The sequence below is a fragment of the Otolemur garnettii genome, unplaced genomic scaffold (assembly GCF_000181295.1).
Source record: "Otolemur garnettii isolate 467f Iridium unplaced genomic scaffold, OtoGar3 scaffold00062, whole genome shotgun sequence".
NCBI classification, from domain to species: Eukaryota; Metazoa; Chordata; class Mammalia; order Primates; family Galagidae; genus Otolemur; species Otolemur garnettii.
In genome coordinates this window covers 9,148,127-9,171,105 of record NW_003852457.1, presented here as the reverse complement: position 1 = coordinate 9,171,105, position 22,979 = coordinate 9,148,127, and the positions used below count along the sequence as shown (strand labels likewise).

At 50.7% G+C, this 22,979-nt stretch overlaps 3 protein-coding genes across 6 annotated transcripts in view; 2 read left to right on the top strand and 1 right to left on the bottom strand.

Moving 5' to 3' along the window:
• POLE (DNA polymerase epsilon, catalytic subunit) overlaps nucleotides 1-8,547 on the top strand; it is a 54,000-nt gene extending 45,453 nt beyond the window's left edge. Inside the window, exons 41-49 of the mRNA XM_003792885.3 lie at nucleotides 35-160; nucleotides 1,497-1,629; nucleotides 2,646-2,832; nucleotides 3,946-4,077; nucleotides 4,211-4,404; nucleotides 6,747-6,947; nucleotides 7,264-7,389; nucleotides 8,017-8,106; nucleotides 8,201-8,547. Coding sequence (XP_003792933.1) covers nucleotides 35-160; nucleotides 1,497-1,629; nucleotides 2,646-2,832; nucleotides 3,946-4,077; nucleotides 4,211-4,404; nucleotides 6,747-6,947; nucleotides 7,264-7,389; nucleotides 8,017-8,106; nucleotides 8,201-8,314 — 1,303 coding nt within the window. The 3' untranslated portion in view covers nucleotides 8,315-8,547. The remainder of the gene's footprint in view (nucleotides 1-34; nucleotides 161-1,496; nucleotides 1,630-2,645; nucleotides 2,833-3,945; nucleotides 4,078-4,210; nucleotides 4,405-6,746; nucleotides 6,948-7,263; nucleotides 7,390-8,016; nucleotides 8,107-8,200) is intronic.
• Nucleotides 8,548-10,537: 1,990 nt separating this feature from the next.
• Nucleotides 10,538-13,320, bottom strand: P2RX2 (purinergic receptor P2X 2). 4 transcript variants are annotated; one of them, XM_012807016.1, is made up of 12 exons: nucleotides 13,102-13,320; nucleotides 12,790-12,925; nucleotides 12,638-12,709; nucleotides 12,479-12,554; nucleotides 12,242-12,338; nucleotides 12,034-12,114; nucleotides 11,807-11,945; nucleotides 11,455-11,585; nucleotides 11,213-11,303; nucleotides 11,005-11,070; nucleotides 10,848-10,927; nucleotides 10,538-10,613 (listed from the first exon to the last, which is right to left on the bottom strand). In XM_012807016.1, the coding sequence occupies exons 1-12, from the start codon at nucleotides 13,275-13,277 to the stop codon at nucleotides 10,538-10,540; spliced, it is 1,221 nt and encodes a 406-aa protein (XP_012662470.1). In that variant the 5' UTR covers nucleotides 13,278-13,320. The 4 variants fall into 4 exon arrangements, with proteins under 4 accessions (XP_012662470.1, XP_003792931.1, XP_003792932.1 ...); XM_003792883.2 differs by having other exon boundaries at nucleotides 10,538-10,927; XM_003792884.1 differs by lacking the exon at nucleotides 12,638-12,709 and having other exon boundaries at nucleotides 10,538-10,927; nucleotides 13,102-13,277.
• Nucleotides 13,321-21,714: 8,394 nt separating this feature from the next.
• LRCOL1 (leucine rich colipase like 1) overlaps nucleotides 21,715-22,979 on the top strand; it is a 5,811-nt gene continuing 4,546 nt past the window's right edge. The window contains exon 1 of the mRNA XM_012807002.1: nucleotides 21,715-21,798. Within this exon, the coding sequence (XP_012662456.1) occupies nucleotides 21,715-21,798 (84 nt within the window). The remainder of the gene's footprint in view (nucleotides 21,799-22,979) is intronic.

The following is a 22,979-nucleotide window of genomic DNA, read 5'->3' as shown; positions in this document are numbered from 1 at the left end:
CATCTCCGTCATTGATTTTGAACTTGCTCCATAGGCTCATTGCTGAGTTCAAGCGCCTGGGCTCATCAGTCATCTATGCCAACTTTAACCGCATCATCCTCTGTACGAAAAAGCGCCGAATCGAAGATGCCATGGCCTACGTGGAGTACATCACCAGCAGGTGGACTTGGGTGGTGTTAGTGGTGTAGCCTGCTGTGGCTTTAGGAGAGATATTAAGGATACCCTGAAATGCCAGGTGTCCTTATGGCTAGACTGGGAGGTGCTCAGGAGCACAGCGCTCCTGAAGGATAAAGCAATAACAGCATAGGACTCAGTCTGCACGGAGTGTGCAGACATGTGGCTTTAGTTTAGGAAGTTCCAAGAGTGCCTGCCTTTGGTAAGAAAGATCCATAAAGTGTTGATATATAAATCTTTCATAGTCATCAATGTTGACAAATGAGAGTGGTGTGATTCCAAGGTGGTCTGTCTGTGCAGAGTCAGGTATTATAGTTTTTGACTTTTAGGCAGCAACTGCCTGCCCTGTGTTTCAAGTGCATTCCTAGGGTTCCTTGGCCTGGCTGTACTTATTATACACTCTATAATCTCTAAATGTAAATTGAAGACAACAACAAAAACCTTCCAACTCTGCTTCTCTCCTTTTGTTCAGTTGATAATGAGAAGCTTCCACTCACAGGGTATGCTCACAAGGGGCAAAAGTGATGCACTTTTCTAAGCACAGAAGAGTTGCTAATGGAGGCACAGAGCATTCACATAGATCTGGTCTGTGCATGATTACAGTAGCAGCATCAGGGTACCACACAAAGAGCTCACATGAATAGTAGGAGATGGAGCTTAGGAGACTTCTATTCTTAATCAAAACATGTGCTGGGGTACTTTGAACAAAAGACCGCTGCTATCCTGTAGACCTGCTGTTTGCCTGATCAGGGGCTGAGTACCGAGGGGAGGACAGGCCTCTCCCAATGGCTGGGAGTAGTTCTAGGAGTTATGGTCTGGGTCACAGCAAGAACCAGGATGCTGCCTTCTGCTTTGAGCCTGAGCAGTTAGGGAAACATAGAACCTCCTTTTGTAGGAATCATGGGTTAGATTGTATAGCTGCATTTTAAAAGTTACTAATATTTATTACTTAGGATTTCTTTCCTTCCTTTATTCATTCATGTGTGGATGATTGGCTGAATTGTGGGGAGACCAGGTAACTGAAGATGAGGATGAGGACAACCTAGAAGAGCTTAGTGGTGGGAGCAATATTGTTAGTTTCCTGCATCTGCAGATGGTCCAAGGCCATGAAGCAGAGACAGTTAACCTTACAGCCTGCCTGAGCACAACCATGCATCCATTGTTGCATTTGCATTGCTTTTGCCCTGGGAAGTCTAGGGAATGATGTGATCTGAACTTTTAAGTTCATTCTTAAGTAAGTGGAATGAAAGAAAAGAGGAAAGGGGAGAACAAGGGACACTGTTCACTCCATTTAAGCAGCTTCCTCCCTGCTTTTCCTACAGCATCCATTCTAAAGAAATCTTCCACTCTTTGACTATTTCTTTCTCTCGATGCTGGGAATTTCTTCTTTGGATGGATCCTTCTAACTATGGTGGAATCAAAGGAAAGGTTTCACCTAGTGTTCACTTTTGGCAGGTAAGAGCTACAGTCCACAGCCAACCCTGGCCTAGGTCAGGCTGTGTGGTAGCAAACACTGCCGCCTTTATCTTGCTTCAGTTAGCTTATGAGGATGAAGATGGTAAGCAAATACAAAAGGCAGTGCCAGCCATGTGAGGGCAATACCAGCCGTGGGGCAGGAAGTGCTGACCTGGGAGCAAAAGTGTGGGAGGAGTGATGAAGGGAGGAGTCCTGCAAGGGGCCCTGGGCAGTAGGGAGGCTGGTCCAGGCAGGGTGGTGCTTATGGTCAGTGGTCACTAATGTGGGCAGAGCGTGGGAGGGTCCTGGGCAGGGACATGACTCTGTGGGGCTAGGGATTCTGACCCTGGCTAGGGCCCTGTGTGGCCCTTACAGTAGTAGAGATGGGGCAGGGAGGGCTGTGGGCAGGTGGCTGGGGGTGAGCAGAGGTGGCCATGGCGTGTGGAGAGGGAAGTCATGTCTGGCTGGGAGGTGTGGCCTTTGCAAGGTCAGAGGTGGCATCGCAGGTGGTCAGCAGATGGGGAGTATCAGGGCACTGCTGTGTCTGCAGTGTTCCTCAGAGGGGACCAGAAGGAAGCCCTGGTGGGAGAGGTCTGCAAGGGGCAGGGAGCTACCGAGAGACTCAAGACACCTGGGCAGGAGCAATCCTGGTTGGAGGGAGGGAAGAAGTGTAGGTGGTGTGGATGACTCTGAGGAGGGAACCAGTGCTGTGTTGGGGCAGGCCACATAGGGGTTGGTGGTGTACAGTGCTGGAGCTTTCCCAGGGAGAGGTTCTTGGACTTAGAGTCTCTGGTTGATTTTTCCTCCAGGGAGGTGGGAGTTGAGCAGTTCTAAAGTGAATCTTCCAAAGGAGCTAAAGGAAAATGATAGTTATCCAAGTAGGACACTGTGTTCTGGGACCTACCCTGGGTACAGTTGGGCTCAAGGTTATACTGACTGCAAGAATCAGGTGGGGGTCACAGGGCCATGTCTGGGAGTGTGACATGAGATATGGGGGGATGGTCTTTGTGTTGTAGCAAGAAACCCAGAAAGCAGAGGGAACAGCGGGCAAGGAGAGTGAGGAGGAAGAAGACGACATAGGGGAACCTGATGTGGAGCAGCCGGAGCCTGACGTGGAGGAACTGCTGGAAAACAACTGGAACATCCTGCAGTTTCTGCCACAGGCAGCCTCCTGCCAAAGCTACTTCCTCATGATTGTTTCAGGTGAGCCTGGGGCAGGGCAGGCAGGGCAGGGGGCTCCCACCAACAGTCCCTCCAGGGTTTACCTCAGGAAACAGACATGGCTCTGGTGTGATAGTGTCATGAGAGGGGACATAGTCAAGAAATCAGGGCTGCGTGGTGTGCCCACACTTAAGAGCTCTCAGGACTCGGTCCTCCCTTGGCCACTGCTGCCCTGTTCCCCTGCAGCTGTGTCACCATAAGACGACAGTGGAGAGGACCCTGGGGACTGTTTTCAGTGTCACAATCACCTTAGTGCACGTGCATATGCAGTAATTAAAGATAAACCCCACACTTCTGAATCAGCAGCCCACTGGCTGGTCTCTGAGGCTGAACTTTCTGATATAGGGAGATTTTGTGCTCTGGTTCAGGTCTGAGGGTTTAGTGTTTACAAATCTAGTTTCCTGGGTCAATACACAAATGAATCATATAAATTAAACACCTTATGTAATTCAGAGCCATTTGTTAGAGCAGTAAATAATGCATGTTTGTGAATTAAACGCTTAGCAAAGAAGTACACACAGTGATGGGTGGTTCCATTTATGATTATTTTATATTTTTATTTCTTCTTAGTCTTTAACCTTCTGAGTTTTCAAGAAGTTTGTTGATGCCAGGTATCAGCCTATACTTGCTGGGAGCCATTTCTTCACTTCCTTTTGAGCAAGACAGTTAAATGTGTGTTGTCTTATTTATATGGTTTTCTTCTTAAGAATGAACTTGGATATCAGCAAGTATCCCTGCTTGTTTCTACCCCTCTAGTTGATTTTTGGCTCCTCTAAAGGCAGGAAGTAAAATCACTACTAATGACATTTTAGCCAAGTCTGTCTGATAGTCTGAGCAGCTGCAGGGTCCTTGGGCTCTGGGGCAGGGGTCCTCAAACTTTTTAAACAGGGGACCAGTTCACGGTCCCTCAGACTGTTGGAGGGCCGGACTATAGTTTAAAAGGTCAGGCAGCTGCTAAGCAGGACAGGCAGCAGTGACATAAACACCCAGCAGGCTAGATAAATGACCTTGGTGGGCCGCAGTTTGAGGACGCCTGCTCTGGGGCATCTCCCAGTATCCCTGACTCTCAGGGCCCATGCCTGCCTCTCCTTGCAGCATACATCGTGGCTGTGTACCACAGCATGAAGGAGGGACTGAGGCGCAGTGCCCCAGGGAGCACCCCCATGAAGAGGAGGAGTGCCAGCCAACTCTCCCAGGAGACTGAGGGGACAGCTGGAGCCCTTCCGGGTGAGCAGCCCCTTGTGGTAAGAGGCCTATGCTGTGAGCCAGTGCCCCACTGCTAGGTCCAGACAGGCAGGTGGGAGCTTCACCGCACCAGGGCAGGCCTGAGTCCTTTTCTTAGCATCCTTATGTCTTTTAGGAATGATCACCTTCTCTCAAGATTACGTAGCAAATGAACTCACTCAAAGCTTCTTCACCATCACACAGAAGATTCAGAAGAAAGTCACAGGATCTCGGAACTCAACTGAGCTCTCAGAGATGTTTCCTCACCTCCCTGGGTCTCACCTGCTGCTCAATAACCCTGCTCTGGAATTCATCAAATATGTGTGCAAGGTGAGTTTGGCACATGGGTGCAAGATGAAAATTCATGTGTGTGTGTGAGAGCTGAAGGGCAGGTGTGAGTCATGTATCTATTCTACTGATATTTACCATGTCCCTGTCACATGCAACTGCTGTTGAGACATTTGGGTTCAGGTGTGAACAAGACAGGACAGGCATTGCTCTTGAGGAGCTAGGAGGACAGGTAGTAAATGAGCAAAGGAATGGGTAAGACCAAGGTTCAGGGAAGACAGGGCCACAGGCTGGGACCAGTGCACAAGACAGCATAACTGTCAAGGCCCTGGGGTGCATGAGCTTACATTTGCCTGTTGGAGAAAGTCACACTGAGCCCCTGGTGACACAGGCCAGGCCTAAGGGTCACAGGAGGCCTGGGGGGCTAGAAGAGGACTGGGCACTGAGCTCTAGAGATCAGCAAGATGAGGCAAGCACTTGCTCAGACTGCTTTGGGAGTGCAGGCTGAGTCCAGCAAGCAAGTAATGTTATCAGATAACAGCCGGACGGTGTCGCCCTCAGAGTACCTCATTACTTAACCTTCCTGGCAAACTGCATTTCGGGCCCAAATGAGGTAACACTCAAGATCAAGTGACCACCTCGGGTCCGATTGTGGTAAAGAGTGTTTTTAGTTCGTCATTTTTTCTTTAAAGTCACGTGTAGTAAAATTCACTCTCTCGGTAAGAATGAGCTTGGCTATCAGCAAGTATCCCTGCTTATTTCCTTGCTTATTTGAACTCTGTGGAGTTTGTGGTTGGATGGAAGTGTGCCACCATCAGCAAGACACAGAATAGTCCCACCCAAAAACATCCCCTGTGCTTCTGGGGGCTCACTTGTCCTCCCACCTGCCATTTGTAGGTGGCAGATGGGTCCTACACCTGCGCTTTCAGATCTGGTTCCTAGAGTAACACACATGAGGTCCACACTTGTGGCTGCCTATGCCAGACCCTCATGTCTAGTACTGAGGGTTGACTGTATGGAAGAGCCAGTTTGCCCTTTTCACTTGTCCAAGGACATTTGGGTTTTTTGGTGATTAACAAATCTATATAAATATATTATACAAAAACATTAGTTTTTGTGTGACCATAAACTTCATTTCTATTAGGTAAAAAGTCAAGGGAGGAATTGCTAGGTAACGGCTCTAAGTGTATGTTTGACATGGTGAGAAGCTGCTAAACTTTTTTCTGAAGTGGCTACACCACCTTATTGTTTCCTTAGCTTCTAGTTCTATATCCTCACCAGAACTTGATGTTTAAAATTTTTCAAATGGCAAGTATTCAAATATGTATATAGTAGTATCTCATTGTGTTGTTGTTTTATGTATGCATTTATTTATTTGAGATAGTCTCCCTCTGTCACTCTGGGTAGAGTGCTCACACCAGGAAACCAAAAATTTTGTGACACTTTATTGTGGCATTCACTTAATTGCGGTGATCTGAAACTAAACCCATAATCTCTGTGATCTGTGTCCTGAGCCGTTTGTTCCATTGAATCATCTTTGCACCTTTTTCAGAACTTAGTCAGCTATATCTTCACACATCTGTTTCTAGATTGTTTTCCCTTTTTTATATAGTGGATTCAACTTGCCCAATTCTTTGTTGAGGACTTTTGTGCTCATGGTATGGTTATTTGTCTATAGTTTCTTTGTGTGGTTTTGGTACCAGGGTGATGCTGTCCTCAGAATGAGTTGTAGTGCTCTTTCTCTTGGATTTTCTGAAAGATACTATGTAGAATCAGTGTTGTTTCTTTCTTCCTTAAATGTTTGGTAAATTCACTAGTGAAGCCTCTGCTTACTAACAGAACAGCCAACAGCCATCAGCTTTTCCCTCTGATGCTTTTTTTTGAGACAGAGTCTCACTTTGTCACTCTTGGTAGAGTGCCATGGCATCATAGGACACAGCAAGCTCCAACTCCTGGGCTTAAGCAGTTCTCTTGCCTCACCCTCCTGAGTAGCTGGGAGTATAGGCACCTGCCATAACACCTGGCTATTTTTAGGGACAAGGTCTCACTCTGGCTCAGGCTGGTCTCAAACCTGTGGTTTTAGGCAATCCACCTGCCTTGGCCTCCAGGTGCTGAGATTATAGGCGTGAGCCACCACACCTGGCTCCTTTGATGCTTCTAAAAAGGTTAAGGAAGGGATGAAATTATGTGGCTTGGGCAGCACCTGTGGCTCAAAAGGGTAGGGCACTGGCCCTATATGCCGGAGGTAGCGGGTTCAAACCCAGCCCCGGCCCCCAAAAAAAAAAATTATGTGGCTTAAGGTAGTGGGCTGAGGGATTTCTGGCCCAGGCAGCAGCAGGGAGGCCCTGGATACTTTGTCCTGATGTGGGCTATGATCTCTGCAGGTGCTGTCCCTGGACACAAACATCACAAACCAGGTGAACAAGCTCAACCGGGACCTTTTGCGCCTGGTAGATGTCGGCGAGTTCTCCGAGGAGGCCAAGTTCAGAGACCCCTGCCGCTCCTATGTGCTCCCGGAGGTCATCTGCCACAGTTGTAATTTCTGCCGAGACCTGGACCTATGCAAGGACTCCTCCTTCTCTCAGGTGGGGCTCAGCTCCCAGGAGCCCTCACACTGATAGAGCCAGAACATCCCAGATGGGGCTTCTGCTACCCCATCTTGCAAGTTGCATCTGTTTCCCTTGGGCTCTTATGTGGACTCTGAGCAGGCACCCTCAGGCCAATCTCCCAGGTGTGGCCCAGGTCCAGGTGCAGGTGTAGGCAGAGGCCAGGGTAAGGCTCTCAGAGGCAATTCATTCCCTTAGCTCAGATCATGCCTCCAGCCCCTTTCCTCCTGTGGCTGTTACTGACAGTGCTGAGATTGGAGCCATGGCCATGTGACCTCTCCTCCTACTTTGCCAGGATGGAGCCATCTTGCCTCAGTGGCTCTGCTCCAATTGTCAGGCGGCCTATGATTTGTCCACCATCGAGATGGCCCTGGTAGAAGCCCTGCAGAAGAAGCTGATGGCCTTCACCCTGCAGGACCTGGTAAGTCACAGGGCCTATGCCCCCAAACTGTTCCCTGGAAGCAAGGGTGTTTCCACACACATCATCTGCACTCCTGGGACACAGGGTATGCGTAGATCCTGGGTCCTGCCCAGTATTCTCTAGGGAACCGCCTCCAAGGACTGATTCCCACCACAAGCCCAGCATCTGTTGGGAACCTGCCATGGTCTGGGAGTAGGCTCTGTGAGTGTCTGCCCTAGAGGAGGGAGAAAGGCAGTCATCATGACAAATGTCTGGAGAACTAAAAGGAGAAAGGAGGCATCACCACCAGTACTCAAGAGTGCTGCAGGAAGGTCTTGCTGAGGGATGTCTGAGCAGAGGCTTGGGGGGCATGCCAGGATTCCATATTGCTATCACAGGACAGTGTCCACTGCCACAAGCACAGGGTCTGGAAAAAGGCCCAGCACCTTGGAATTAGGGCAGAGTGCCCATGCGAGGAGGGCATGTTGGCAGAGTTTGGGTGAAGTCATGAATTTTATTCATAACTGAGGCCCAACACGCACATAGTGGGAAACCAAGGCTTGCAGAAGTTTCCAAGGCCACATGGAGGGATAGGTAGGTCTGGCGATGTGAGTGAGCCAGCACCTGACAGGGCTACTCCCTTTTCAGATCTGCCTGAAGTGCCACGGTGTGAAGGAGACCAACATGCCTGTGCACTGCGGCTGTGCGGGGGCCTTCACCCCCACCATCCATACTCAGGTGCGCCCTCCCAGCAGGAACATCAGCCTCAGCACTGCCATGCCTCCCTGACCTCTGGGTGGGATAGGCTCTCACTGTGTGTTTACTTCTACAGGTCTTCATGGAGCAGATTGGGATCTTCCGGAACATCGCCCAGCTCTATGGCATGTCATACCTCCTGGAGACCCTGGATTGGCTGCTGCAGAAGAGTCCTCAGCTGGGCCAGTAGCCATCCCTGGGCTTATGGGACACCATCCAAGAAGCTATGTCCCTGTGCTCCCAGTGACCAGGTCACCAATCACCCTGACTCCCTGAACTCAGGACCATAGTACAGGGAAGATCATTTTGGGGACTCAGAAATGGCAGGAACAAGCAAGAGCAAGAAATAGCCTGTCCTGAGCCAATCCACCTGCTACAGCAAATCCCAAGCTGAGAAGCATGTTGAGGGTCCTGAGGGGTCATTTCTTGCTAAATAAACACGTTTCCAGGTGTCTGTTGCTTTCTTATGCTGCCAGATGGGGTGGGAAAGTTCTCCCCAAGGGTCTCAGTTCCCTGTCCTGACCCTGAGGCTCCCAAGGGGCTCCTGGGTCTGTCTGAGGCCAGGCTCCAAGGTGAGATGGGTTCCTGCAGCCATGGCCATTTCCAGGGAACTCTGGGACCTGTGGGGATTGGGCTTGTGCCTCCCTTGTCTTTGCACCCTTCTCACTTAGAGCAAGTTGCAGAGGGAGTGCCTGTGCCATGCTACTCAGGACCCATCCTCAGTTCCAGAAAACCAAACCCCTGCATTCATCTCACCTTGAGCCATACACAGCCTTGTCCTCCACTTCTTTGCAGAGGACACGGCAGAAGCATGAAAAAAAAAAGGCAGCAGACAGTACTAAATGGGAACCATAAACTCAGGGGAACCCACATGTTGGAGTCTCATGGAAAGGTATAGGAGGCTTGAGTCCCTGTGGGCTCTGGAGCTGGCCTTCATTGGCTAAATATCTGTTTAAATTACACTTTAATTTTATTTAAAGTTGTTGCCTAATTTTAGGATTCTCTAGGTTGTCACTGTGTGTATTGGTGCAAGGCACCTCCGTCTCTAAGAGACAAGTACCATTTAGCATGTCTTTGGCCCTATGCTCAGGCTGCCCGCCCAGGGAAACCTGATGCCCACTCAGATGGACGGAGCCCTGCAGCCTCCAGAGTGGAGATCAAATCAAATTAGGGCAAGTTGGTGGGGAGGAGAGAACCAGCTAACTGGGTTTTATTCCAGGAAGTGAAGCCAGAGAAGACCCAGAGGGGAGGGGAGCTGTGCAGCAAGGCCACCCGCAGTAGGACCCAGGGTTGGCTGTGCCAGCCTTTAGGCTGGAGCACTTGAGGGGGCAAAGGGCTTGGAGATGGGAACCCAAGCCTGGGCCTGGCTCCTGAGCATCAGTCAGGGACCGAACTGGAAAAGCCAGTTTCTCTGGAATTAGAGCTGGGGCCCTATGGGGCTGAGCATGCGCTAGCCCTACACTACCTGCAAACATCTTGACTCAAGTTTTGGGGACTGAGTGCCTCAATGCCTGCCCTTGGCCACTGTTGCTCTACAGCCTAGTTTTCTGATCTGAGAGGTGAGTGTGACCCGCTTACAGTCACCCGTGTGGTCTCTATGCAGTTCAGCACAGCCCAGATAGGCTCCCTCTCCACAGAGCCAAGTTCTAGGCTCCCTAGGCAGGGCCCACAGCACCTGACTGGCTTCCGAGGATGGTAACCAGATTACCCAAGGCCTTGATGCAGTTAGTGCCTCTCTTTGTGGTGCCTTGCCTCGTCTGCCCCACCCTTTGGGACGAGGACAGGCACCTTGGTCTTCATTTTTCTCCCTGAGAGTCACACACCATCCTTTTCCCATGTTTTGGCAGGAGGCAGCAGGGATGTGGGATCTGGGGTGACTCTCCAGGGAATTAGCAAGTGAGGGACCCAGGTGCACTTGGTCATGTCCTTGTCCCCTGAGTGCCCCTGGCCTGGCTGGGCATTGAGGCAGGCAGACATGTGCTCCATACCCAGGCTGGTTAGAGGGGAGTGAGCCCAGCTCCAGCCAGGCAGGGATGGGCATTGTATGCTATACTCATGGGCTCAGGGGCTTCTCTGAAGGAAGTAGTCCAGAAGGTTCTGGTTATAGTTTTATTGGACTCAGCATGTCATGACTTCTAAGGGAAGGGTCCAACAGAGCTCAAGGTTACAAAGGCCAAGGTGGGGGTTAAAGGCAGCTTCCCCAAGGCCCCAAGAGTGGTACAGAGAGAGGTGATGGAGTGGAAATGCCTCTCCCTACAGATCCCTGGAGACTGGGGGATTGGAGGCCCAGCAGGGAGAGGAGGGCAACCTTTGGTTCTCAGTCTCATGGAGATAGATGTTTGGCCCAGGTCCACCGTGTAGAGTCCCCAGTGTGGGCCAGGGTTTACAGTGCGGCATGACGAGGACAGGAGGCTCAAAGTTGGGCTAAACCTTTGGGGTCTGTGGGTGTAGAGTCCTGTTGGAGAGGCTCAAAGGCAGGAAGGCTTTGTCTTGTACTCTGTCCAAGAGTGTCTGCCATCTGCTCAGGTGGGGCAGAGACAAGGCAAGGCAGGGGGCCCAGGACAGCTGGGCCTAGCTCTGCCCCTTGTCCCAACTGTGGCCCTCCTGGGTGAGGGGAACTGGGTGGCTGGTCCACAGTGCAGTGACCAGGTGGGGGAGGACCCTGGCCCAAAACAAGGGCAAGGGTCATGGGCCAGCTACCTGAGGGGCGCCTCGGCGTACACACCTTGTCGAATTTCTTATGGCTGTAGACCTTGTTTTTGTTCATGAATGTTAGCAAGATCCAGTCACACAAGAAGGATCCCTGAGGCCAGCAGAGATGGTGCATAAGGGCGTGGCAGGCTCCCCCACCCGCATCGGGACCCAGAGTGGGCAGCTTACCACCCCTATGGAGGTCAGAGCCGTGGCCAGATTGATGATAGTGGGAATCAGGCTGAACTTCCCGGCCTGGGGAGAACAGCCTTGTCTAGATAGGGCCAAGTAGGCAGCATGGGGGGGCAAGGGGGGGGCCATGGATATGACTCAAAGTAGGGTGGGGCTAAGCCATCTCAGTCGTGGCTAGAGCTCCCACTCTGTGAGCTATGCTCACCTGTCCATGCACAATTACATCAATGCGGATCCCATAGGCTTTGATGAGGGTGCGGGTGGTGGTGCCATTTATCTTGTAATACTTGGCAAACCTAAAATGAGTGACGCAGAAGCTAACTCCAGGTTGCCTAACCTATGGAGCTCAGTTTGAGGTGCCTGCTTACAGGGCCTCTGGAGACCCACCTTGTCCCTTCTAGGAAGCCAACACAGCAGGGAGGTAGCAGTGTCCCCAGGACAAGGTACCTGAAGTTATAGCCTGATGAGGCAGGTACATGCTTGGGGTCGAGCCTCCGGAAGGAGTACTTGGGGTTGCATGCAGCTGCATCCAGGTCCAGGTCACAGTCCCAGTTAATGATGACACCTATGACGCCACCCTGCCAGACAGCAAGCAAGAGGGGATCAGGGAAGGCCCACAAGAGTGAGGGCTAGTGAAGACACCAACAGCCGCCATGGGACCAGTTACCAATACTTTAGCAGGTGCACACACACAAGTCTCACAGATTGTGTTTGTCTCCTCCGGCCAAGACCTCAAAGGGACATATGGGTTGTGACAGAGTCTCCTCCTGTGCAGGCAGAACAGCCTGCATACCCTCACCTTATATGCGAGCTCTGTGAAGTTCTCCCCAGCCTGCTCCACAATGAAGCCCAGCCTGAAGATAGGGCAGTAGGGGTCTGAGACCTCATGGAATGAGCAGTGCTTCAGGTACTCATCCTTCCGGTCTGCGATGTTGCCCCTGGGAAGGGGTAGAGGGCAGAGCCTGGCACCCCAGCTACTCCCCAAACCCCACATAGGTATCAGAGCCATATGTAGCTGGCTCTTACTTGGAGAAGCGGAATTTCGGGTAGTGGATGCTGTTCTTGATGAGGATAGTGAAATTTGGGGCCATCTTACCCAGGAATTGGCTGAAGAGACATAGGCAGAGGTCATTTAGTTCCCTCCCCAGAAGCCCCCACCCAGCAGGGCCTCTACCTTTCCCTGGCTCTACAGTCACCACCCCCAGCACAGCTGGTCTTGGCTGGGTGCTCCTACCTGACAGAGGTGCCATCTTCCACTGGGCACCAGCCAGATACCTCACAGGTCTTGGAGGCTCCCTGGTAGTAGGGCACACAATGCCCAGTCTGTAGCCCTGTCAAGCAGACAAAGCTAAAGTGATGATGGGGGCACCCTCCAGGGCACACTGACCATTCTCCAGCCCCTACCACACACTGACTAGTCCCTGGCCCCCCAGGCACAGACTGTTCCTCAGGCCCCCCAGGGCACACTGACCATTCCCTAACATGTCCAGTTTCCCAGCCATGCAGTCGTCATCTGAGTGGCAGGTGGCGTTGGGGACCCTCGTGCTCTAGGGTGGAGATGTCAGTCAAGGGCCTTGCAGGGACAGGGACAGCCCAGCCTCCCCCCAACCCCCATTGGACCTGGTCTCACCTCTGGGCAGGTTCCTAAGGCCTGGGAAGGGGTGACCTCAATCCTGGTAATGATGCTGAACACGCTACCCCCCTGGGCACAGAGAGAGGGACTGGTTAGTCACAGCTCCTACCCATTTTCCCTGGAATGCAGTGGGGCAGGTTGGGCCCCACCTCAGGGGGCTTCACGAACTCCTCCACATCCCACACTTTGTCCTCCGACGTGGTGACCCCCTTGACTTTGGTGATGACGGAGCTCTCCGGGCCGGTCTCGTTGTCCTGGTAGCTCTTTTGCACGATGAACACATACCTGGGGGAGGGGGCGGCGCGGGCTCCGGAGGTGACCCGGGAAGGTAGGAGCCAGGACCGACGCCCTTCCCGCTTTCCCTCCGCCTCCTGGGACCCCAACCCGCGCCCTGCACCCCCGGATTTCGTGCCTGGCCCCGCGCCCCTGGATCCTTCCCCCGCGCCCCCAGCCCCGCGCACCACACGAAGTAGAGCAGGATGAGCAGCTGCACCGCGCGGTACAGGACGCCCAGGCGCCGGTTCCTCACCACTATCACCTTGGGCGTCTCGTAGTCCCAGAAGGCGGACCAGCAGCTCCGGGCCAGGCGCTGAGCCGCGGCCGCCCCCAGGAGGGGCTTGGGTTGGGCAGCGGCCATGGTGCACCCGCGGTGGCCCAGCTGCGGCCCCGCCTCCCAAGAAGCGGCTTGCGAAGGGCGGGTTAGGGGCGCCAAGAGGTAACAGAGTGGGGGTGGAAAGTCCTCTGGGCGTGGTCTTGCGCCCGCCGCGCCCCTCCAGGCTGGTCCAAGTCTCTCAGCTCCCGCAGGCAGCAACCCAGAAGATGTCCCTAGGGGGCTGGGCACCACAGGGCAGGGCCAAGCGGCCCGCAGCTCTGGGGGCGGTGGAGCCCAATGAGGAGCCCAGAGTTGGAGAAAGGAGATCCCAGGTGGAAACTTTCCCAAGAAGAAGGAAACCCAGAGCCCGGCTAATCTTTTGGCCACTGGCTGCAGCCAAAGCGAAAACTGGGTCCTCCCTGTGGCTCCCCTGGGCTCAGGACAAAGTCTGGTCCCCTGTGCTCTGGTCCCCTGTCCCCTGATCCCCACCCGCACCCCTCACCCTGTGTCACTTGGGGGGAGGGTGCGAGGAGGGAAGGAGGGAGGATTGGTTGAGTTCAGGAGTTGGAGACCAGCCTGAGGAAGAGCCAGAGGGCATCTCTATTAAAAATAGGAAAACTAGCCTGGTGTTGTACCTGGTGCCTGTAGTCCCAGCCACTGGTTAGCGTGAGGCAGGAGGATTACTTGGACCCAGCAGTTGGAGATTGCTGTGAGCTAGGCTGAGGCCACAGCACTCTAGGGTGGGCAACAGAGTGAGATTCTGTCTCAAAAAAAAAAAAGACACAATGTACAATTTATCTTGTACAAACATATTTTGAAATATGTATATATCTAGCTAATTAATAAATGCGTTCCCTCACATGTTTGTTTTTGTGGTGAAAACACTTAACATCCAGACTGCCTGAACCTTGCACTGCTTGACTCCCGTAGTGGTGACTTTCTCCGAGGCTCCTGCACCTCGGTCTCTCAGAGTCTCACCCTGACTCCACAGCATGGTCTCCCTTCCCTGCACCCTCTTAAAGGTCCTGCATGCTCATCTGCAGCCAGCCGTCTAGGCCGCGCATCTCACCAGGTTGAAATTATCTTCCAGACACAGGGAGAGGACATGAAACATCATTAACTAACTTGACTTCTCAAAATGTGAATTCTAGACGGAGCCCAAACAAGTCCTGGTGCCAAAGTGGCGTCAGTCTGACCCAAAGGAGAGGACTGTGAAATTAAATCTGGCCTGAAGCTGCCTTAGTGCTGAACTGCAACCTCGGTACTTAAACAAACTGAAGGCCTAATTTCAGAGTGTATTTTAGAAACAAATAGCTGGGTCTCAGCCAATCACAGGCTGATTTGTTGTTTGAGATGTTTTCTGACTGTGTTGTTAGGAATATGCATCGGATGACAAGGAAGTTTGGGTCTGTGTTATGAGAAAATAGAACCAAATCGTATCTCAAATTCAGTGAGGACCCTGTGTTCCATTAATTTCAGGAAACTGCAAATGTTTATAATAAATTTTCAATAAGGTGTCTCAAAGCCTCCATGGAGGAAAATTAAGAAATCAAATGTGGTGGTGCCTATGGCACCAAGGGGTAGGGCACCAGCCCCATATACCAGAGATAATGGGTTCAAACCCAGAACCAGCCAAAAACTGAAAGAAAAAAAAAAATCAAATGAAAACTCCTGATGCAAAAAGGAGCAAATGAGTGAGGTCCTTACATACAAATTTTGTAATGACAGCTATGGTGTAAATTAATATCTGTAATTTGCATAAATACGTTTAAATAGGTTACAGATATTAGTCTTCAGAAGACTAAGTCTTGGGCAGTGCCTGTGGCTCAAAGGAGTAGGGCACTGGCCCCATATGCCAGAGGTGGCGGGTTCAAACCCAGCCCTGGCCAAAAACTGCAAAACAAAAACAAAAACTCACCATAAAATAAATAAATAAAGTTTAAAAAAAAAAAAGAAGACTAAGTCTCCTAATTGTTTTCTAAGTGGAAAAGTCACTTTCCACATGAAAAAAAAATTCAGTCATTCTATTGAATTCTAAAACCTTTGGTTAAATAGAAATATTCTCTGGCAAGAACAGAAAAAAATTCTCTATATAACCCCTTAAAAATAATCCACTTATAAGTAAAAGTTTAGATTTATTTTCAAAATATCGATAGCTTTATTCACACCCCATACAATTCACCGATTTAGAGTGCACCTAATGGCTTTGAGTAAATTCAGTATCATGAATATACTGATGGCCATAGTTGATTTCAGTACCTTCTCTTCACCCCTGAGAGAAACCTTGCACACTTCCCACCCCTAATCCTCAGCGCCAGACAACCACCTTCCCCTCTTCCCTCACTATTTTAGAGCCAGGAGCTCCAAGGCTCATCCTTGGAGAGGCAGCAGCTTCCTTCCAGGACAGGCCCTCCAGGTCCCCATTGGTGCCACCACTAGCCCTGCTCCCCTTGCTTCCAAACTGGACCAAGAGTGTCTTGTGAACTAGTTCCACAGCCTTTCCTCCCTGGGGCCCACCATGATGCCCGACACACAGTCATGGATAAGTAACTAGTAAACAGTGGGCAATAAGCACACATATGCAGAAATATAGTCTTTTTTTTTTTTTTTTTTGACAGAATCTAACTCTGTTGCCCTGGCTAGAGTGCTGTGGCATCATAACTCACAGCAACCTCAAACTCTTGGACTCAAGCAGTTCTCTTACCTCAGCCTCCCCAGTAGCTGGGACTACAAGAACCTGCCACAATGCTAGTCTTTTCTATTTTTAGTAGAGATGAGATCCCACTCTTGCTCAGGCTAGTCTTGAACTCCTGAGCTCAGGCAATCCACCTGCCTTGTCCTCCCAAAGTGCTAGGATTATAAGTGTGAGCCACTATGCCTGGCCCAACATATGCAAAATAAACACAGACACCAGCCAAGGCCAGCTGTAGCCCCATGTGAGTAGTGAGAGAACCTGAGCTTTCTCTGGCCAGTCCTGGGTAGAGGTGGCCAGCCAAGCCTGACTGCAGCTGAATGCTGCAGAGGCCGTGGGTGGTTCCCAGCCTCCTATAGGTCAGGGTCCTGCCACATGCAGCCTGGCCACAGTTCACATACACATTCAAGTGTGGGAGTGAAAGCCTTTTTCTCAGTGCTGCAGTAGGAGCAGGAAGGAGGGAAGAGGAGGCTGCTCTGCTTTGGGCGCCTTCTCTGGAAGCCACAGCTGCACAGAGGAGCAGGTAGGACACAGACAGAAAGGTGGACCTGAGCATTCAAGCAGCTCTCTTCTTCCAGGAGTTTTGCAGCAAGGGAAATCTAGTCTCTTGAGTGACTTGGGTGCTTTTTTAAGTATCCAGGAAGCGTGCATGGCCATGAGCCAGGGTGGCTACAGACTCAGTGGGGCCTTGCCTACCTCTGGGTGAGGTGCACCTTTAGACAGGTCTCAGTCCTCCGAGTGACTGTGAAGGTTGGAGGAGGCAGGGCAGGGTACACAGTGCCAGAGAAGTGGCAGCAGAGGTCTGAGAATGAGCACCCTGGCACTCATAGTGTCTGGAGAAATGACGCATTAGGGGCTGACTTACTGGGCAGAGATGCTGTGAAATCAAACTTGATGTTGATGTTTGGAAAGAAAACTGAGTGTCTAATCTGAGAGATTTATAAACAGCTGTCCAGGAGCAGAGAATGTGTGTAAGAGGGATATTTCAAAATAATGACGGGCTGTGAATGCTGCTCTTCAAGTTCTGAAACACCAGGGCACTTGTGAGATTCACTTGTAGCCTTCATTTTTATTGTGGTAAAAATATACTTAACATAAAATTGTTCACTTTGGCTCAGCGCCTATAGCTCAACCGGCTAAGGCGCCAGCCACGTACACCTAAGGTGGCGGGTTCGAATACCCAGCCCGGACCTGCCAAACAACAATGATGGCTGCAACCAAAAAAAAATAGCTGGGCGTTGTGGCGGGCGCCTGTGGTCCCAGCTACTTGGGAGGCGGAGGCAGGAGAATCGCTTGAGCCCAGGAGTTGGAGGTTGCTGTGAGCTGTAATGCCATGGCACTCTGCCCAGGGGGACAGCTTGAGGCTCTGTCTCAAAAAAAAAAAAAAAAATTGTTCACTTTTATCATTTTTAAGAGCACAGTTCAGCATGTCAAGTGGTTTGACGTTGCTGTGCGACCACCACCCCTCCATCTCTCACACCCTCTCATCTTCCCAAAGGAGTCTCTGTCCCTACTACACAATTCCTCCTGTCCCCTCCAACCCCACACCCTCTCCTCACCTTCCATTGTGGAGCTGGACAGCTGTGGAACCTCACATGAAGGGATTCCTGCAGTGTTTGTGCCTGGCCAGTCTCAGGGCCTCCCTCCTGTGTTCGGTGGGTAACACTACTTTGCGTGTGTGTCATTTGTATGCCTCCTTCATCCACGGCTTGGCTGCTGTGAATGCTGGCTACCTGTGACCATTCATAAACTGGGATTTCTTAGCATGGGGAGCAGTGTGGCCCTGTGTTGCCAGAGCTATTTGATCTATCAGGCACATCGTACCCGTCTTGGAAACTGGGCTGTGAACTTATCTAAGGCCCACAAAAAGGTTTGAGACCAGAAAAAAATTTATCTTGGGCAATGTTTACTCTGGTGGTTGCTGTCACTTGGCTCCAGGACAGTGGCTGAGGGGCACCTGAGACTCCCAATATACTCAAAAGAAGTAATAAAAAGCTCCCACTGTCCTTCCCATCATCCCTCAAGTTCCTGCCCTCATAGTACTCACACACATGCAGGAAAACAAAGGAGGAAGGGAGGGCACCCAGCCTGGGGGCAGATTTGGGCAAGGCAGATGGTGACACCCACACAGCCAAGGACAAGCTGTGAATATTTGTCCAGCCATGGCCTGGGAGTCCACCCTGTTCCTGCACTTGGCAGGCTCAAGGCAGGTGAGGGGGGTACTCTCAAGTGCACAGAGCAGAGGCTGTCAGGGAGTAGGGGTCAGCTAGAGTGGGTGTTTCATGTATCAGGGGCATGAGTGGCTGTCTCTGACTGGTCCTGAGTTGGAAAAGGGGCAAAATTAGAGGATCGGTATCTCAAGTCCCTGAGCAAGTCCTGACCATGTGGTGCTGATAGATGTGGGTCATGGTTTGGCTTCCTTAGAAGGTAGCTGCAGGCTATGATTAGACCTCTATTTTTTATGTAGTCATCCGGATGGTGTTTGCATGTTCATTCTCTCAGGTATGTCTCACGGTCCACCATGAAGATACTTGGTGACTTTCTGTTAAAAGAACAATCTTAGACAAGTTTAACAGAGTTTATTTGAGCAAAGAATAACTCATTAACTGGGCAACACTCAGAGCTGGACGAGGTTCAGAGAGCTCCATCCAGTGGCCTGAGCAGAGAAATTTTATCAGATGAACACAAAAGCAGGCCGGGCACAGTGGCTGGGGCCTGTAATCCCAGCACTCTGGGAGACCAAAGTGATAGGATACCTTGGGCTCAGGAGTTTGAGACCAGCCTGAGCAAAAGCAAGATCTCATCTCTACTAAAAATAAAAAATTAGCTGGGCATCCTGGGACACCTGTAGTCCCAGCTACTCAGGAGGCTGAAGCAGGAGGATTGCTTGAGCCCAAGAGTTTCAGGTTGCTGTGAGCTGGGCTGATGCCACAGCACTCTAGCCTGGGGCAACAGAGTGAGATTCTGTCAAGAAAGAAAAGAAGAGGGCAGTGTCTGTGGCTCAAGGAATAGGGCGCCAGCCCCATATACCAGAGTTGGCAGGTTCAAACCCAGCCCCAGCCAAAAACTACCAAAGAAAAAAAGGGGGGGTGCCTATGGCTCAGTGGGTAGGGCGTGGGCCCCATATACTGAGGGTGGCGGGTTCAAACCTGGCCTCGGCCAAGCTGCAATAATAAAATAGCCCAGCATTGTGGCGGGTGCCTGTAATCCCAGCTACTAGGGAGGCTGAGGTAAGAGAATCACCTAAGCCCAGGAGTTGGAGGTTGCTATGAGCCGCGACGCCACAGCACTCTACCAAGGGCAACATAAAGAGACTCTGTCTCTAAAAAAAAAATTTAATTAAAGTAAATAAATAAATAAAAAGCAAGGGAGGGAGGGAGGGAGGAAGGGGAAAGAAAAGTAAAAAAAGAAAACAAACACAAAGGAGAGAAATCATCTGATTGGCTGCAGCTCCTTGGGTGTTTGGAACTGGCTGAGGCTTGGGGGTTTTTTTGATGTTCTCGATTGTTTTGAAGTCAGAAAAAATGCCTCCAAGGGACTTTAAGCACTTAGGATCCAGAGACAGCCACAGGCCCACCGCACTCTCTTTCTCTCTACTTGTGATGATGAACACCAAGAACCATTTGCAATGGTGGGACAGGAACCTGATTTGGGAACTTGGGGTCTGGGAAGTGTGGAGAAGGAGCAGCCAGAGTGGACGGCATATGCAGCCACCATGGACACCTATAGCCCCAACCTGTCCCCTGTACCACTCGCACCCTTCCTGTCCTTGGGGAAGAGCGTCACACCCACAGCACTTGAGGTCCACCCAAATGGCCAGGTATTGTTTTTCTCATTATAATGAATGGTATCTTGTTTTCTATTTTCTAGTTATTTATGGCTGATATGGAGAAATAGTTTTAAATTTTAAGTTGATCTTGATCAGGCAATTTCCTGAACTCTTACAATAGTTTGTAAAGTCAATTGGAGTCTCCCAAACAGTTTTTGTTTTTTTTTTTGAGACAGAGTTTCACTTATTAACCCTCGGTAGAGTAGAATGCAGTGAAGTCACAGCTCACAGCAACCTCCAACTCCTTGGGCCTAGGCGATTCTCTTGCCTCAGCCTCCCGAGTACCTGGGACTACAGGCACCCACTACAACGCCCGGCTATTTTTTTATTGCAGCTTGGCGGGGGCTGGATTTGAACCCACCTCCCTCCGTATATGGGGCTGGTGCCCTACTCCCTGAGCCACGGGCACCGCCCCCAAACAATTTTATAACCTGGGAGGAAGACAGATTCTCCCAAAAACCTCCTCCCCTCCAAGTTCTGTCTGGAAAACTCCACAGATTTTCTACAGCCTGACTCTGTGCCCATGGCCAGTCACTGTGGCCAGAAGGGGATGCTGAACCAGGACAGCAGCCACCAATCAGTGGATACCTGTCAAGTGTCAGCCTCGCACCAAGCAGTGCCACAGAGCCAGCCAGGGTGCCATGAGGGGGACACACAAAATTAGGCCCTGGGTGCTTGATAGTGACTCTTTCATGTGGCCTGAAGGCCTCTCTGGGTGATGTCAAGAGGCAGGGTCTGAGGGAGCCCATGTATGAAGGTTGGTGCAGTCTGGCCTGTAGGTGTCCACTCAGCGCTGACACTGTTTAAATGAATAAAATGAATAAAGGGCACAACTGGCTCAGTGCCAGTTGCTCAGTGGTTAGGGTGACGGCCACATACACTGGGGCTGGTGGATTTGAACCCAGTCCGGGCCTGCTAAACAACAATGTCTACAAGAACAAAAAAATAGCTGAGTGTTGTAGTGAGTGCCTGTAGTCCCAGCTACTTGGGAGGTTGATGCAAGAGAATCGCTTAAGCCCGAAAGTCCGAGGTTGCTGTGTGCTGTGTCACCACAGTACTCTACCCAGGGTGACTGCTTGAGACTCTGTCTCAAATAAATAAATAGGGCACAATTATTTGCTGAGAAACAGGGCTATTTAAAATCCATTTTCTGGCTCAGTGCCTGTGGCTCAAGTGGCTAAGGCGCCAGCCACATACACCTAAGGTGGTGGGTTCGAATGCAGCCCTGGCCCTCCAAATAGCAATGATAGGTGCAACCAAAAAATAGCCGGGCGTTGTGACAGGTGCCTGTAGTCCCAGCTACCTGGGAAGCTGAGGCAAGAGACTCTCTTGAGCCCAGAAGTTGGAGGTTGCTGTGAGCTGTGATGCCACGGCACTCTACCCAGGGGGATAGCTTGAGGCTCTGTCTCAAAAAATAAATAAATAAATAAATAAAATCCATTTTCCATCAAGCCATGAAAAGACATGAAGGAATCTTAAATGCCTGTCACTGACAGAAGCCAGGTGGGAAAGGCTGCACCTGCGGCTCTTGTACATTCTGGGAAAGGCAACACTCTGGCAGAAGTGGGAAGATGGGAAGTGTCAGGGATGGGAGGGGGGAGAGGGGGGCAGAAGGCACACAGGGGCAATGTAGGCAATGAAATTCTCTGTTGGGTGTGTTTTTCCAGACCCACAAGGCATGGCATCAGGAGTAAACTGGTGTGAGTGGAGGGTCTTGGACATGTCAATGCTGGCTTCTCAGTGGCAGCAATGTACTGAGCCCATGGCATGTTAATGAAGTGGAAGCTGAGGCAGGCAGAGCCTATGGAACTCTGCCTTCTGCACTGTTTTTCTGTAGAACTAAAAATGCTCTGTAAATAAATTGCATTTTTTTTCTTTAATTGATTTTTTAAGAGGAAGAAGCAGGAAGGAGTGGGAAGAGAGTGGGTGCTGGTGCCTGGTGCTCAGAGGCCAAGAGTCCAATGGCTGGCTCAGCATGGATGCTGCTGCTGCTACTGCTGCTCCTGCTGGGGTCCTCTGGAGGGAAGAGGAACATGGCCCACAAGGTGAGTGCTAGGCCCTCCTGCTGATGCTGCAATGAGTTGGGCATGCACTCAGCCTCAAGGCCCCCTTTCCTCACCAGCCCTGCAGCAAGTCCTCCCTGAGGCCTCAGCCTCTCTAGGCAATCCTAGTGTTAACCTTCAGTTAGTAAGCTTTTTATAAAAGAAAACAAAACAAAAATCTCCCTGGACAAAAACCTTTCCACAAATCTCCATTGTCCAGACTCTTTCAGGCCTTTTGGGGGTTCCTACAGCCATACTCACTTTCCCACTGATGCACAGAGAGGCAACATCTGCAACGTGTACACTAAACGTAACTTAACCTCAACAGAAGCAGCTTGAACCCTGCGGGGCTGGCTGGCAATCAAGCTGCTCTGCACTTTTATTATGGGTTTTTCACTGTTGTTTGTTTTTTGAGACAGAGTCTCACTCTGTCCCTTGGGGTTGAGTGCCATGGCATCATCATAACTCACAGCTACCTCAAACTTTTGGATTCAAGTGATCCTTTTGCCTTAGCCTCCTGAGTAGCTGGGACTACAGGTGTCTGCCCAGCTAATTTTTCTATTTTTAGTAGAGATGGGGTCTCATCTAAGCTCCTAAGCTCCTAACTCCTAAGCTCAAGCAATCTACCTGTTTCAGCCTCCCAGAGTGCTAGGACTATAGGTGTGAGCCACTGCACCCAACTAATCTTTTCTTTTTTTTTTTTTTTTTAAGAGACAAGAGTCTCACTTTGTCACCCTTGGTAGAGTGCCATGGCATCACAGCTCCCAGCAATCTCCAGCTGTTAGGCTTAGGCGATTCTCTTGCCTCAGCCTCCCAAGTAGCTGGGACTACAGGCACTCCTGACAACGCCCAGCTAGTTTTTGGTTGCAGTTTGGCCAGGGCTGGGTTTGAAACCCACCACCTTTGGTATATGGGGCCAGTGTCCTACTCACTGAGCCACAGGCGCTGCCCCCCAACTAGTCTTTTCTGTTTAGTAGAGATGGGTTGTAATTTTTCATAAAAATGTATTTGCATTAACATGCAATGGATTTATTATTGCTTATTATTATTATTTTTTTAGAGACAAAGTCTCACTTTATTGCCCTTGGTAGAGTACTATGCCATCACAGCTCACAGCAAGCTCCAAATCCTGGGCTTAGGCAATTCTTCTTTTTTTTTTTTTTTTTGAGACGGAGCTTCAAGCT

Coding starts and splice junctions, on each gene's coding strand:
- P2RX2 (XM_003792883.2), bottom strand. CDS start 13,277: ATGGCCGCTGCCCAACCCAAGCCCCTCCTGGGGGCGGCCGCGGCTCAG. Junction 12,555..12,637: donor CCTTAGGAACCTGCCCAGAG/GTGAGACCAGGT, acceptor TCTCCACCCTAG/AGCACGAGGGTCCCCAACGC. Junction 11,946..12,033: donor CCGAAATTCCGCTTCTCCAA/GTAAGAGCCAGC, acceptor ACCCCTTCCCAG/GGGCAACATCGCAGACCGGA.